Here is a 15,860-nt window from a genome sequence, read left to right on the forward strand (position 1 = left end):
GACGACCGCGTATGTATGTTCAGATATTTTTATATTAATAGGGTTAGCTTTTTCGATGTTTTTGAAGTGTAGGTTGTAATGTTTGTAGGCGAAGTCGGACGGGAGCCTGGCGGGCGCGGGCGCGGAGGAGAGCGGCGCGCTGGGCGCGGGCGGCAAGGTGCGCTCGCGCAGCCTCGAGCCGCTCACCGGCCTGGCCATGTGGGCCTCCGAGCCGCAGGTCATCGGTGAGCGCTTGCGCGGCTATACACGCCGACCACACCAGGAGCGTCGCGAGCGCGTTGCCGACCATACCTCCAACACCCCCCAAGAGCCCTGGTCACCTCACTCACCACTGGAACACATGCTGTTTGAAAGCAATATTTATTTATTTATACGTTACTGCCACAACTACATTTTAAACATTAAACACATTTAAAGACAGTTATAGACCGTGGTACAATGGGTGGACTTATGCATATTTAGCTATTTCTTCCAGATGACCCAAATATTACTTAGCTGTGATCTTCTGTAAGGTCGAGGGACTTGCCCAGTCTGGCTGCTCTAGATTTCAGCATGATATTGCCTGCTGTTCCCTACCTAGCTTATCGGTATAATTATATCGAAGACAATGTTTTACAATCGTCATACATCGTGTACGGTGTATGTGAGGTAATCGAACAAAAAACTACGACGTAACTGACATAATCTTCCAATTTAAGATTTTTACAAATTTCTTAATTGACGTCTCGCCTACTTTGATTGAATCGTCCGACGGTACTGCAATCCTCCGAAAAACTGTCAAAGACGTGAAGTTTAAGTAATCGTTTCCGTATAATGTTGACCAGTTTTCTGCGGAATTTTTTATTTTTTTATTCCATGACCATATTCAAATATTATTCAACAAAAAAAAAAAACAAAATTGCAATTATTACATAGTCTTGCCTTAAATATTGATACAAAGAAAAAAAAATATTTTTACTATTGCACGTAACATTTATTACTATTACAATGTGTTAGTTTAATACATTAATATAAAACTATAAAAATATATAAAGCCTATTTGTAATGGTCTCCATTGGCTGCAATACAGTCCTTTAAACCTTGAAGCCAGTTATCAATAGAAGCACGCACTCTTTCCATTGGAAAATTCTTCACTGCCAATCGTATGGATTTTTTAGGTACTCCAAATTATCATGGCATTTAGAGCAAACCTTTAAACATCTAAAAGCAAAAAGCTCTAAAGCTCTAAAACACCATAAATCATAAGCTAGCGGTTTAAGATCGGGACTAGATGACGACCAGTCTCAGGTCTGATTAAGTCCGGAACGTTGGTTCCTAACTAAGATTGGGTGGATCGAGCATTATGACCTGGCGCCGAGACTTGCTGAAAGAACCATTCCTGTGGAACATGGTGTTTTTAAGGGGCTTAATTACCTTCTCAAGAATGGTATCTTGATACACTTGTACCGATGTTGTGATACCCTTTTCACAAAAAAAAAATGGCTGCCCCTCCTTCATAGCTAACACTCCACCAAACCATTACTGAAGTCGGATAATGCCCACGTTATACTCTTTTGACTGATTGAGAAGCTTCCTTTGAGCTTTGAGCATAAATACGGTTATTTGGTTTGTTAAAACCCAATCAATCCACGACAATTCCAAATTCAAATGTAATATTTTGTTTATTTTTAATTGTAACAGTATATAAATACTAAACAACAAAAAAAGCTTGCAAAAGTGAATCCAAGAGCACCTTCACACAGACGACGGACGGTACTTGCTTGATGAGACTACCCCCGCGCCGCGTCCTTCTGAAGTAGAGTGGGGTCGCTAGTATATAATAGTATGACACGTAAATTATATCTTAGGCACATATATTGCCTTTTGTGTGTGTGTTTATGTTACATCACGATAATAGCAAAAATGTTGGCTTCATTTATTATCTTTGTAAATTATCAATACCAATAAACGTTATGAAATACCGATAGTGTATATATCACATGACAACGGCGTAGGTAATATTAATCAATAAACTATTTTTATAATAAGTTGATTCCTATCTAATCGCACCTCAGTATTATATATTCCAGTAACATTATTTATATTACGATAATTAAGTTATGACTCATGAATGTAATATTTAATGACAATCGTTGAATGTAATATAATAACATAATTTAGCCATTTGATTGACTAAAATATATCAAAATCTTTTAAATTTAAGTATGCATCAAAAGAATTGAAATCAATCATCATTTGAATCGCCATTTTACAAATTGATTTTTTTTATACCACTAGTACAACGACAAACAAGCGTACGGCTCACCTGGTGGTAAGCGATTACCGTAGCTTATAGACACCTGCAACACCAGAAGCATCGCAAGAGCGTTGCTGACCCAATCCCCAATCCCCCCAGGAGATTTGTTTTTAATGAATGATTATTAAAGTGAAGGCACCGACGATTCGCAATTAACATTCTTCAGAGGGGACTCGGGCATAAACTCCGCAGTTGTTCATTAAATTAACTCAGTTATCATCAATTTAAATTTCGATTTGTTTGATTGACATTTGTTGTACTCGTGTCTGCATCGTCCCTATATTATGTATATAACTTTTTTTTTAAATAGGTCCAATAACGCGATGCCAAAGTAAAACTTTACGCCACAGAACAGAAGTTTGTCAAATTTAATAACATAGTTTTTATTCATACGATCATAATAGCCATAGAGCGTTGTTTATATTTACCTAACTTCTTCTACCTCTGTGCCTATAGTTTTGTCGCTCGGTACAATTAACAATGTTTGCAAATGTAAATTTTCTGGTTGAAACTTCATGATGGAAAAAATATGAAGACTAATTAATAGTTTTCTGTGGGTCAAGAATTTTTAAAATCCTACAATATTTTTATTATGTTCATTTGATAAGGGAAGTTAAGAATGTGAAATAACTAATAGATTATCTTATTGACTCACATTTCCGATAATTTTTAATACATACGTTTTAAATAACTATAAAGACGAAATTATCTTTAGCGCACGATTAAAAGTAATCCTTTTAACACCATTAATTGTAGAAACAATATAACGATACCTAATCTTAAGCACATACATATTTTACCTTAATCTACACTATTATACGCTTATATCTTGCTATATCTTATTGGATAAAAATACATTTAAATTTGAGCGAAATGTGACGGAGTAGTTTTAGAATTAATTATCCCTAATAATGAGTATTAAATTGACTTCGACTATGATGATTTACTCATCGTTAATGAAGTTTTCATTTCATTACTTGTCGATGTAAAGTGAATAAAAAACCTGTATAGGATGGTTTGGAAAATTTTACACACAGTATTTATTATATAATTGAAGTCTGATTTGGAAATTATGCCGATTTTTTTTTTTTCTAGAATTGGTGAAAGGGGAGCGCGGGCTCGGTTTCTCAATCCTCGATTACCAAGACCCCCTCCGTCCATCCCACACGCTGGTGGTGATTCGCTCGCTGGTGCCGGGGGGCGTGGCGCAGCAGGACGGCCGTCTCATCCCTGGAGACAGGCTGCTGTTTGTAAACGATCAAGTGAGTTTATTGTTTGTTTCATTTTTGATTGATACCGTTCAGAGATTAACTATTTATTTTGTTGTTAAAACACAGTTTTTAGGTTTTTGTAATAGGTATCATTCAAAACAATTTTCTCAGGTTCTCCGTTTCTTCAGGTTCCTTCTAACTAAATATATTCAACTCATGTTTGTGCAGAACCTGGAGAACGCGAGCTTAGAGCAAGCAGTAGCGGCGCTAAAGGGCGCGCCCCGGGGCGTGGTCCGCATAGGCGTGGCCAAGCCTCTGCCGCTAGCCGACGCGCCGCCCCCGCTGCCGGCCAGCGCTCCCCCCGCGCCCTTAACCCCCACTGACTAACTCACATGTACAATAAATAGCTATAGCTAATTTCTCGCGCTAGACTAGAAATTAAGTCGTTCAATTTTAAAAACAATATTTAATTATTATTGTTCAGTTCATTAGCCAGATACTCTGATACTTGACAGAAGTTCGAATGACTTTTGGTCAATATTAAGTAATGAAATGCTTGCTAAATTACTTTCTTAATTAAATTGAAGCCTAGCGCAAACTAGTTCCAACGATACACGATGAACTGCAAAAAAGCGGAAAATGTAAACGATAGCGACGAAGATGTCACGCGAATAATCACTGTTTTATTATATAGTTTTCATATTAATACTGAATTTATATTACCACATTATTGAGCGATTATCTTTTTTATTAATGACACAGTGTGCAAATCTGTATGAAATTAAATCTAGTATAAAATGATTTAGTTAAATATACAAATATTTTTATATAAATGTAAATGTTTTATTGTTCGTTTATTTATAAGCGTGTCACACTATTGGTACCTACGTCAATTAATTTTTCATATACACTAATATTATTTTTGTAAATGATAATTAGTGGTCTAATTCGGGCCGTGACGCGCCGACATCTATTTTATCGCATCTATATTGCTTTTTTATTAAAAAAAAAATCGAGTGTGCTCTAGACCACACGAGTGAAGTAAAACTTCTTCAGTTGCCCCTACAGTAATATACAAAACGTGACTCTCTCTCTCTTCCTATCTTCACAACTTAATCTCCCTCTAAACTTCCGTTCGACACGCCCGATCACACTTTTTGTAACGCTCTCTTCCCGTAGATTACTCCCTAAGTCAAGCGTGCGCAAAGAAGTTTTACTGCAAAAACATATGTTCTTGATTTCATTTCCAATACTATTAAATGTTCTATCTTACATTTTTATTCAAAAATAATTCTATATGTGTAATAATACTATTTGTTTTTTTTTTTTTTTTTATTTATAAGCCATGTTTTTTTATATATAAGCCATGTTAGTAAAGTATTGTTAATTCACACGCCGTATTCGAGTAGCGTATGAGATCTTAAATACATGGCGTTCGTTTCCTTAGTAAAAAAAAGAGCATCGGGTTAAAGCAACGCCAATGCGAGCAACCAGGTAATTGCTTATATTACAGCGACCATATTTTTTGCATGTATATTACAGAATGATTTCATTATTCAGTATTACTATGTATCACTAATTAATTTTTTATAGTTCTAATATTGTACTTAAATATTCTTAGCTAGTTAAATATTTTATCAAAAATTTTCATTTATCTCTATACTTATTTATATGACACGTTATATTATAGGATTAAAGAAAATATATTTTATTAAACGTAAGTTTTAAATGAATTTGACTATTAGAAGTTTGTTATTGTTAGTTCATGTTTTATTTTAAATGCGATTTCATCTTTGTTATAAATGTATCTATGTGTCAAGCTGATTTTAATCGGAAATAAAGGGTTGAAAAAATAAAAACTTTGAATTACAAAACTATATATAAATATTTGGTAACAAAAAAATATTACATTTCGATGATCACAACTGATGGAACTATTATTCTATTTGAGCAACATGATTGTATAAAATTTGTTCATTTCTCCCATTTCCCTAATAACAATTAATCTAAATATTAATCCTTGTAGAATCCTTCAATTATATCCTTGTACTTCTCGTATACAACATTTCGTTTTATTTTTAGTGTTGGACCTGTAATTAAAAGGAAAAATAAGTTTATCGCTTGTAACTGTACTTAAAATGATTAACTTAGCCCGCAACGTCCTATTTCTGGGCATAGACATGTTTTAAGTGTAACTTATTAATACACACATAATATTATCTATACAAATAAGTATTTTAAAAAATAACGAATTTCATAACATTTGAAAACGATATTACTAATATAATGGAATAATAAGAGTTTAAAGAATTAAAGTAAATTATTATTCACCTAATTCTCCACTGTTCATAGAAAAGTCTGCGGGAAGAATAGCAAACTTTTGGACCTTTTGCGCGTTTGAAATAGCGTGTTTGTTCGCACGTGCAATACCTTCTTCGATAGCCTTATGTACCTATAAAAATAAATAAAAAATATTATGTATTTGACCCTCAAAAGTTTAAAGTCTTATGAAGAAAGAGAATATTTGAATCTTAAAATACCCCTGCTAATCTTCTGCAAATTAGCGTATGTATATATATTATAATTCGTCCAAAATATGCATGCTTTTATAGAGCCTAAATGCAAAATATGGATTCTTAAATTCTTCGACTTGATAAATATTCCGGCTCTAACTTTTTGTTAGATTTTAACCTAAGCTCTTAAAAAAATAAAAAATAAATATGTTATTTCTGTAACTTTTTATCAATAAACTTCACTTTTCTAATTTACTTCCAATAGTTATTTATCTTCATGTGTGCACTTGAATGTAAACTTACAGCTGTGTCTTTGGTTCTGACAATCTCACTAAGCGTAGTAGCTGTGCTTCCGAGGCTTGCCACCCATTTCTTAGTTTCAGTGTCCAGCTCGTCGAGTGCATCGCCGGTATTTGAATTAATTTTGCACTAAAATTTAACATTGTTTTATTATATAAGTACAAAGGTGAATGTACATCATTAAAAGACTTTACTTTTTGTGAACCTTGTACTTCATACTATGTCGTATAGGTATAATTTTATGTTTTATATAGTATGCAATCATAAAAACTACAAACTAAATATTTTACGACTCTTACACGATTCTAATAAAACATAGTTTTACCTTAAGCGTGAGAAGAATAGCCAAGAATTTTTTCCTATCTCCAACTAATACAGCGTAACCAACATGCAACAGTTCGGACTGTACGGCTTGCTCGATTAAAACTGGTGCAATGTTTTCACCACCGGCCGTAATTAATAGTTCCTGAAAGAACACGAAAATTTTCATTCACAACCAACGATTCTGATTAAAATATTAAAATTTAAGGATAATATAGTTTCGTAATATACTATAAAACACCAACCTTTAATTATGTACGTAAATCAGTCATTCTAAAGAAGAATCGGGCGGGCGCAAGCGGGCGCGAAAAATCGGCAAGTATTTAATACAATCTTTTTTTTTTTAATCATTAGTTGTCAGAAGATCTGATATTAGCGCTTCTACACAAACATTACACATTTTAAAATTAATTAAAATTCTACGAATTGTCTACAAAAGATGGCTTTTCCTAACCTTTATCCTGCCAGTAATGTATAGCAAATTATTGCTGTCTAATCTGCCTACATCTCCCGAATGTAGCCATCCCTCATCATCAATGGTGCCTTTGGTTTTTTCTTCGTCGTTCAAGTAGCCCATGAACACGTGTCGGCCTCGCATTAAAATTTCTCCTGGACCGTTGATGCTTGGTGAACCGTCGAATTTAGTTTCTGTGCCGTCAAGGATTTCGCCCGAAGAGTCCACCTTGAATCTGACAAGAAAGCATAAAAAAATATTATATAAACTGGTGGCTAAACTTTTCTTAAAACCAGTTTTCGTCGTTTGCCATAAAAGATGTATGTGTAACTCGTCTGTAATAAATCGATTCTATTCAGAAATGGCAGCCTTTTTTTATTAGTTTTATTCCTTTTTAACCGACTTCCAAAAAAGGAGGAGGTTCTCAATTCGACTGATTTTTTTTTTTTATGTATGTTACATCAGCAGGCCTAGCATGCGCGCCACGACAAAATTTTGTCTACCCCTTTTCTCGTATTATCTCTCTATGTCTACAGTAGCTAACATGCGTGCACGCGATACTCTTCTCGTTACGTCAATAGAAGAGATAATCATTAAATTTTAGTGATCTGTGATATTTATCTCTACGGAAGCTAACATGACATCGTAATTTTGTCGAATTTTGTCGTTTTAGGAAGAGAAACTTCTCGTTTTCAATATTATCGACGAGAAAGACGATAAATAAAAAATAAATAAAACCGGGTGCGTATTTTTTGTATACCATGGCGTTTCCCTATTATAATTATATAATTTCGGTATACGAAAAGCGGGAAATGCGAAAAGTCGAGTGAAGTGTGCCATATAATGACACAAAAAACGTATTTGCGCCCTGTTGCTTCTTATTCTAAATAATAATAATAATAATACTTTATTTCAGACCAAAGTATAAGTCCATATTGGGTTAGTACAACAAGACAAGACAACATTCAGAATAAAAAACAAAACAAAATTATATTAAAAAAATCAATAAGTAAAAATAAAATTAAATAGAATAAAAGTAAAATCAATAATCAAAAAAAAAAAAAATCAAAAATTCAAAAAATTTTAAAAATTAAAAAAAAAAAAAAAAACAATGCGTGATAGAATTACAATTATCTAATGTGCGACAAGATATAAAGCACAACACGAGCATATTGTTTTACATATATAATTAAATTCATTTACTTACGCAGTTTTATTTTCCATATTAGATTTTTTAAATTAGATATACACCTTTTATCTTAGCCAAAAGGCCGAGAACATTGTTAAATAAAACATGTGTCACTCGTTTGAAATTATACAAACGTTGGCTCATCCCGGTTTAGCACGATTGGTCAATAACCTTGTAAATTCAACTTTACGACATAAGAAATAAGAATGATATTCAGTTGTGATTTATGGTTGATAATGTTTCTCTACTCGACAAGGCGAAGTCTTCGGAAGAGAATTTTGTCTCTCGTAGTGCGCATGTTAGGGTAATCGAGAAAATACTCGATGTAGACATTATCTCTCTCTCTCGTCAAGAGATATCTCGTTGTATGCATGCTAGGCCGGCTGAACTATTGACCGGGTGGACCGATTTCGACAAATTTTGTTTTAATCGAAAGGTGGTGTGTGCCAATTGGTCCCATTTAAATTTATTTGAGATCTAACAACTACTTTTCGAGTTATATCTAATAATGCGTTTTTACTTGACGCTTTTTTCGTCGACCTACGTTGTATTATACCGCATAACTTTCTACTGGATGTACCGATTTTGATAATTCTTTTTTTGTTGGAAAGGGGATATCCCTAGTTTGGTACCATGATAAGGAAACCAGGATCTGATGATGGGATCCCAGAGAAATCGAGGGAAACTCTCGAAAATCCGCAATAACTTTTTACTGGGTATACCGATTTTGATAATTTTTAATTTAATCGAAAGCATATGTTTATCATGTGGTCACATATAAATTTTATCGAGATCTGATAACTACTTTTTGAGTAATCTTTGATAACGCGTAGTTGCTTGACTATTTTTTCGTCGATCTACGTTGTATTACTTGTCGATGTAATTGAAGTCGGTTTTTTTTTTCGTTTGCGAGCAAACACAATTATCTCTATGTGTATGCTGAAAAATTAGAGATTGCTTCCGTAAAAATATTTAATCGCAAATATAATCAAAACAAGTTATGGGGTTCAGAAATTTTATATACTTTGCTAAATTTAAATACTCATTTAAATAAAAATTACTAGTCCTTTTGGCGATTCATTCGCATGTAAACTATGGAAGCCTGATTTTTTAAGCAACATCGTAAGCGATATTCATACGAACGTTGCACATATCTATGTTTATATAAAAATTTCGTGTCATGATGTATGCTATCGATAAAGTCCGAAACTACTGAACCAATTTTTATCAAACTTTGTAAGCATCTGTAATTTGGTCCAACTTGGGAGATAGGGTAGTTTTAATCTTAATTATTGATCTCAATATTTGTTATTGAAAATTAAATGTTTATTTTACGACTTTAGTGTGTATCTATTGGTTAGTTCTATAAAATCTTAAAAAGCAGTTTGGTATTTAAGTTGAACAGATATCCAGTAGATGGCGTCGTATTTCTATTTCTAGACTATAGATGGCGCATTTGAATATAGAATTTACATATATTTTAATGAATTATAAATTACTGAACCACAACAACACGTGGCTGGGTCAGCTAGTTAATATTTAATTATAGTCCTATACGTGTGTTTGTTACCAAAATTCTCCTCAACGGCTGGACGATTTCGTTAAAGTTTTGTGTGTAGATTACAATGGGCTTGTAAATGGTTTTAAAACGTAATTGGACTCGGTAAGTGGCACCGCTGTCAATATATCAGCAATCAAATTTTGAAGCTGCTGTTCCTGGCAGGATAATGTTTGCCGGGTTTGCTAAGTAAATAAGTAAATAAACACCACACACACATGTATGTCATTTGCAGGGATAGAACCCACGACCGCCAGCGCAACAGTCTTGTGGCCGTTGCTCTGACGCGTCGCCATTACATATAAAGTGACACATGCGCACTCACTTGGGGTATATGCTGAGGGTGTGGGCTCCAGAGGCTTCACTCATACCGAAGGCGTCCATGATGGGTATGTCCAGAGACAGGAAGAATTTCTTGATGTCGGGGGAGAGAGGTGCAGCGGCCGTCACGAACAGGTTGCAGCGGTCAAGGCCCAGGTTAACGCGCACTTTGTTGAACACCAGCGACTTGGCCAGCTTGTACCCGCATGAAGTACCGTCTTGCCTATTCATATTTTTTTCGTTATTTTTTTTTCCTTTTTTAAACTTTTGTTACGGTAAATATTTGATGATATTTATGTAATTTACATTGTATATAAATATATATGTTTTGTAAAACCCTATTGTTTTCATATTCCATTATTTTTGTAAATCTAAAAGAAATAAAATATATATAATATGACTAACAACTGACACTAGAGGCGTAGAAAAATAATTTTATTTAATACTAGCTGACCCGGCGAACTTTGTATCGCTTAACACAAACTTTATCGTATGGTATTAAAGTTCAAATTGATTTTTAAGTATTATCACAAATCTTTTGTATGGGAGTATAGAAAAGTGTTGTTTTTAGACTTTTTCAGGAAATATAATTTTTTTTTTTTAAATACTTTCTCTCCGTAAGAACCATCCTCGTACTTCAAGGAATATTTTAAAAAAAGAATTAGCGAAATCGGTCCAACCGTTCTCGAGTTTTGCGCTTAGCAACACATTCAGCGACTCATTTTTATATTATAGATTACGTATATGAGTAATATGAGTTTACTACAATATTTTATATAAAATTTTCCTCTTGTGAGAGAAGCGAACAAAGAACGCTTTCTTCATAATCACGTGTCATAAATTTACCGTTCCGTAACATTTTTTTTATTTTTTTTTTATAAAAATCTCCCTACTATTAGAAAGTATATAATATACGTATTCCACATAAATAAAAAAAAATAATATAAATGTTCTATGTTACGTAAACGAATAGACATTTTCTTTTTACAAACAGTAAAGACAAAAAAGCTAAAATAATTATAAGTAAAGCTAGTTGAACGAAAAGACATTTTACATCAAAATTATCAACAAAAGGTCCTTTAAATATAAACGAGGAAATTTACGAAATCAAGTTATTATGTAAATATCACACATCATAAAATTAAATATAAAATGTAAAATAAACGGTTAATCATTTACTATTTGCATATACAACCAGTCAAAATACATTGTTATTAAATTAAACTAAAATAACTGCAAATGAAATTGATTCTAGTATTTCGAAGAAACTGATCACAATAACATAACATGCTGCGTGCAATATTTTACTTATGATGTTGTGCATTCATACAACTGACTAATACTTACTACTTCTACTACAACTGCTACTACTATAAATGACATGCAACGTAATGTTGTTGTAATATGATTTATGTTTCTTTTAAGAATTTACTTTGTTTTCAATGTATTAAGAATTCAAGACCGATAAAGTTAATGATAAAAAATATTTTATCATACGTTTAAATTTCGAAGAAATACTTAGGTTTAAAAGATTAATTGTATTAATGTTTTTAATGAAATCACTCATGACTAATTTAGCCAACATTTTATAATCCTTGTGCGCCGTTTTATCCATAATGTAAAGAAACAGGAAAGAAAACAGTCACTACATTTTAACTACGCCAAACTGCAGGGCCTTACATGACGTACCAATATTTAATCATTTCGAAGAGGGTGAAGTCTATCGGCAGACCTGTCATCCCAGCTGACAGGGCGCTAGCAGAATTTATAAGATTATGAATAAAAGTAAAATAGTAACAAATTTACTCAAACTCTTAAGACAGCAATCTTAATACTAGCACAATTTGTAAAATAAATAAAATATTTATTGAAAGGCTTATTTACCGAAAGTCATTTTTAATATGAAATAACTTTTGAATACTTACAGAACAAAAGTTTTAACATGAAGGTACTGTAATTTGTAAAACTAAAGAAATCAGCGGACCTACCCGTTAATTCTCGCCGTGTGATGTTCAGTTCCTTTTTGCTTTGCCCATACTGCTATGGAGCGTTTCAAGGAACCGCTTGTCGCACCTACAGCCACGATCTTTTCATGCATTTTTTCCCATACTCGCGGCACACCTAAGAACCTGATGAATAGAGGTTTTATATTATAATTAAAATACTGATCCCACTGCTATAAAGGCATATAAGAAAGGGCACGAATGAACGTTTCTTTATTTATCTTTAGTAATACTCGACACGCGTGAAACATTATAATACCTACTTACAACATTTATTTATTTGTTTATTAGAAAGACATACAGTTTTGATATCATTAAAAATAAATTCAAGTGACATTAAATAATTAAGTTTTCACATAATAATGGCACAAATAATAGCAACATGTGTATACATAAATATACAAAATAAAGCCACAAATTTCAACTTTTAAGAATCTAAATTTACACATATAGAGAGAATTTTAACAATAACTATTTCCCCATGTAGGAGAAGGACCAGAGCTTAATCCACAACGTTGCTTCAATGCGGGTTGGCGGATATATTCCCTGCTATGAGTAACGATCGCTATCAGGTGTACATGATAACAACCGGGACCTACAGCTTAACGTGCTCTCCGACGCACGGTGGGGAGACTCACAAGGACTGTACAAACACCCAGACCACGGTAAACACCTGTATGGCCGATACAAATGTTTGTCATGTGCGGGGATCGAACGCGCAACCGCCAGCGCAACAGTCAAAAACCAGTGCTGTGACCGTTGCGCCAACGCGTCGTTTTCTAACAATAACAAAGATAAAAATATAAAACTAAAAATAAAAATTAATAGCATAAGATGTTATTACTTAGTTGGTCGAACTTCCTTCAATGTTTCTACGAGACTTCCTTTCAAGGCGTCCGGTTGTGCGAAGTACACTGCCACAGCGTTGTTCAGTGTTGTATAAATATCTACCACCTGGAAATAATAGTTAACTTAAAATAAAATCAAGTTTGTGTTAGTTTCTGTTAGAAACTCAAGTTTTCTTTCATGCACAGATTATGTCAATTTAACGAAGAGAGAAAGCGAATTATATAACTTAGTATAGTGACTGAATCGACTGCAACCATTTCGATAATTAACTACTGTGGCTAACAGTTATATAGATAACTGTTAGCTAGATGTTAATTACCTGTCTATACAGTATTTATACCAAACCCTGTATATTTTAAGTCATATTGACATTTATACTAGCCCTTTAAAGAATACACCTGTACGTTTGTTATTTTTTATTTCTCAACGTGCTTATCTTGTTGATCGATTTATTGCAGTGAAGTAGCGAGTTTAATTCGCGCCCGGGGCACAATATCGTATAAGCGCCCTCCCGGATTCGAAAACTATAAAACATATCCAGCAATTTTTCCATTCGGCGCCCCTTTGTGTGTAGCGGGACGTGTGCCCCCCCCCCCTTGCTTCCCCTCGCTACGCCACTGATTTGTTGATTTCGATGTAGTTCAAACTAGTTTTTTGGTTATGTTTCCAACACAGCCTTCTCATAGAGGAAGTAGTTACATAAAACACGTGGTGCTAGGAATCATCGGTCAGTTCAAGCTAATCTTATTTTATATCTATTTCTATTCTATCTTTATATTTACAGATAAAACGATGAATGTACACTTCACATTAATTGTACATTCATGTACATCACAGCGATTAAAAACACATTCCAATATAACAAAATTAAAAAGGAAAAAAAAACCGGCAAAGTTAATATAGGTAGGTACACGAGATTAGATTTGCCTGATGTTTTCCTTACATTTGATAAATTAAAGGTTCTGTTCTTTGTTCTAATGCCGTTTTATAATGTTAAAAGATTGATTAATCACTTTACTTAATTATTACGTACTGAGTTTATTGATTACAAATAAACAAGTGCTTTAACTAATACGTATAATATATAGGTATAACGTATAATTTATAGCACAAGAAATTAAGATATATTTTCAGATTTATTGACATGCTGAATCAGTCCGAAAATGTATCATGTTTGATCAGATGTATCTTTACTTAATGAGAATAATAATATAAATAAAAATAAAATCAATAAATAAATGAAAATGAGAAGGTTTGGAATTAATCTACGCTGTTCCACTTGTAGTTGACGGAAGTACAAATACAAATATATCTGCTCCAAAATAACCGAACCCACAACCGTCGGTGTTGGAACTTTCGTCACCTATCTTCATATATTTTAAAAGAAATATATAATTTTTTCTTACTTATCAACAGGGTAACAATATCAAGGCTACAACTATATAGTTACCTACTTTATAAACAACTAGCTGACCCGGCGAACTTCGTATCGCCTAACAGTGACTTTTAAGTATTATCACAAATCTTTTGTATGGGAGTATAGAAAAGTGTTGTTTTTAGACTTTTTCAGGAAATTTAATTTTTTTTTTTTTAGAATTTTTCTCTCCGTAAGAACCATCCTCTTACTTCAAGGAATATTTAAAAAAAAGAATTAGCGAAATCGGTCCAGCCGTTCTCGAGTTTAGCGCTTAGCAACACATTCAGCGACTCATTTTTATATTATAGAATATCATTAAAATTATCTTGTAAAAGTGATCTTCAATAAACTTGATGATAATCATAATTAATGATATTTATATATTATTTAAGGTCGGGGCATTGCTATCGCAACACCAAGATTGTATACCTATCTCGGAACGGGAATATTATCAAAAATAATCATATATGATTGTAAGTGCAATTAAAGAAGCTTACGCCGAGTTGCACGGAACAAAATTAAAATTTAAGTAGAGATTAAACTTATTTAATCACAAGAATTTCATACAATTCTTGCCATTAAATTAGTTTGATTAACTACTTAGATTTTAATTTCTTTTCGTGCAACTCGGCGTTAATCCGTCAAGTTGCTCGACTGGGGTTTAGCGGATAACTATATTATTATCGTTAATATTTATAATTGAACAAAAAAAGTATCAATTTTTATTATTTTATATATATTATCACTTTTATTTTAATTGAATTTGAGATAAATTTTATCGTTTTTTACATAGTTATTTTCATACAATGTTTAATACCTATGATATTGCAAACTTCGTAAATGGAAAGTTTTTAAAAGTTAAAGTCAATACATTCATTATCGTCCATAAACTACGTAAATTAGGATATTTAACAATAGCATATAATTGCTACTCGTTACCTACTGCTGCATTTACATTTCGCCTAATTTCGTCACTCGTTTTCGTTTTTTTAGCAAATTTTTAACCTCGTACTTCCCCTTGGTGATATATGGTGAAATTTTAGAGTACACTCCCACACATCCAAAAATAATGTGTATTGTTTTTGTGAAAAGTATAGTGATTTCCATATTTACATCTATAATAATTGCTGGCTAAATTGAAGGCAAACGAAAAAAAAACCGACTTCAATTACATCGACAAGTAGTACAAACGTAGGTAGACGAAAAAATAGTCAAGTAAATACGCATTATCAAAGATTACTCCGAAATTTGTAATCAGATCTCGATGAAATTTAAATGTGACCACATGATAAACATCGGCTTTCGATTAAGTTAAAAATCATCAAAATCGGTACACCCAGTAAAAATTTATGCGGATTTTCAAGGGTTTCCCTCGATTTCTCTAGGATCCCATCATCAGATTCTGGTTTCCTTATCATGGTACCACAC

The 15,860-nt window shown here is 33.1% G+C and overlaps 2 protein-coding genes across 2 annotated transcripts in view; one reads left to right on the forward strand and one right to left on the reverse strand.

Moving 5' to 3' along the window:
* Positions 1 to 4,340, forward strand: part of LOC123656786 (patj homolog) — a 34,736-nt gene extending 30,396 nt beyond the window's left edge. Inside the window, exons 14-16 of the mRNA XM_045592436.1 lie at positions 89 to 224; positions 3,392 to 3,558; positions 3,736 to 4,340. Coding sequence (XP_045448392.1) covers positions 89 to 224; positions 3,392 to 3,558; positions 3,736 to 3,894 — 462 coding nt within the window. The 3' untranslated portion in view covers positions 3,895 to 4,340. The remainder of the gene's footprint in view (positions 1 to 88; positions 225 to 3,391; positions 3,559 to 3,735) is intronic.
* A 1,036-nt stretch (positions 4,341 to 5,376) lies between these two features.
* LOC123656802 (long-chain-fatty-acid--CoA ligase ACSBG2) overlaps positions 5,377 to 15,860 on the reverse strand; it is a 29,452-nt gene continuing 18,968 nt past the window's right edge. Inside the window, exons 8-16 of the mRNA XM_045592437.1 lie at positions 13,011 to 13,120; positions 12,152 to 12,292; positions 11,853 to 11,918; positions 10,168 to 10,386; positions 7,096 to 7,330; positions 6,646 to 6,786; positions 6,324 to 6,449; positions 5,839 to 5,959; positions 5,377 to 5,597 (exon numbers count right to left, since the gene is read on the reverse strand). Coding sequence (XP_045448393.1) covers positions 5,521 to 5,597; positions 5,839 to 5,959; positions 6,324 to 6,449; positions 6,646 to 6,786; positions 7,096 to 7,330; positions 10,168 to 10,386; positions 11,853 to 11,918; positions 12,152 to 12,292; positions 13,011 to 13,120 — 1,236 coding nt within the window. The 3' untranslated portion in view covers positions 5,377 to 5,520. The remainder of the gene's footprint in view (positions 5,598 to 5,838; positions 5,960 to 6,323; positions 6,450 to 6,645; positions 6,787 to 7,095; positions 7,331 to 10,167; positions 10,387 to 11,852; positions 11,919 to 12,151; positions 12,293 to 13,010; positions 13,121 to 15,860) is intronic.

This window comes from Melitaea cinxia, chromosome 1, assembly GCF_905220565.1.
Source record: "Melitaea cinxia chromosome 1, ilMelCinx1.1, whole genome shotgun sequence".
Taxonomy (NCBI): Eukaryota; Metazoa; Arthropoda; class Insecta; order Lepidoptera; family Nymphalidae; genus Melitaea; species Melitaea cinxia.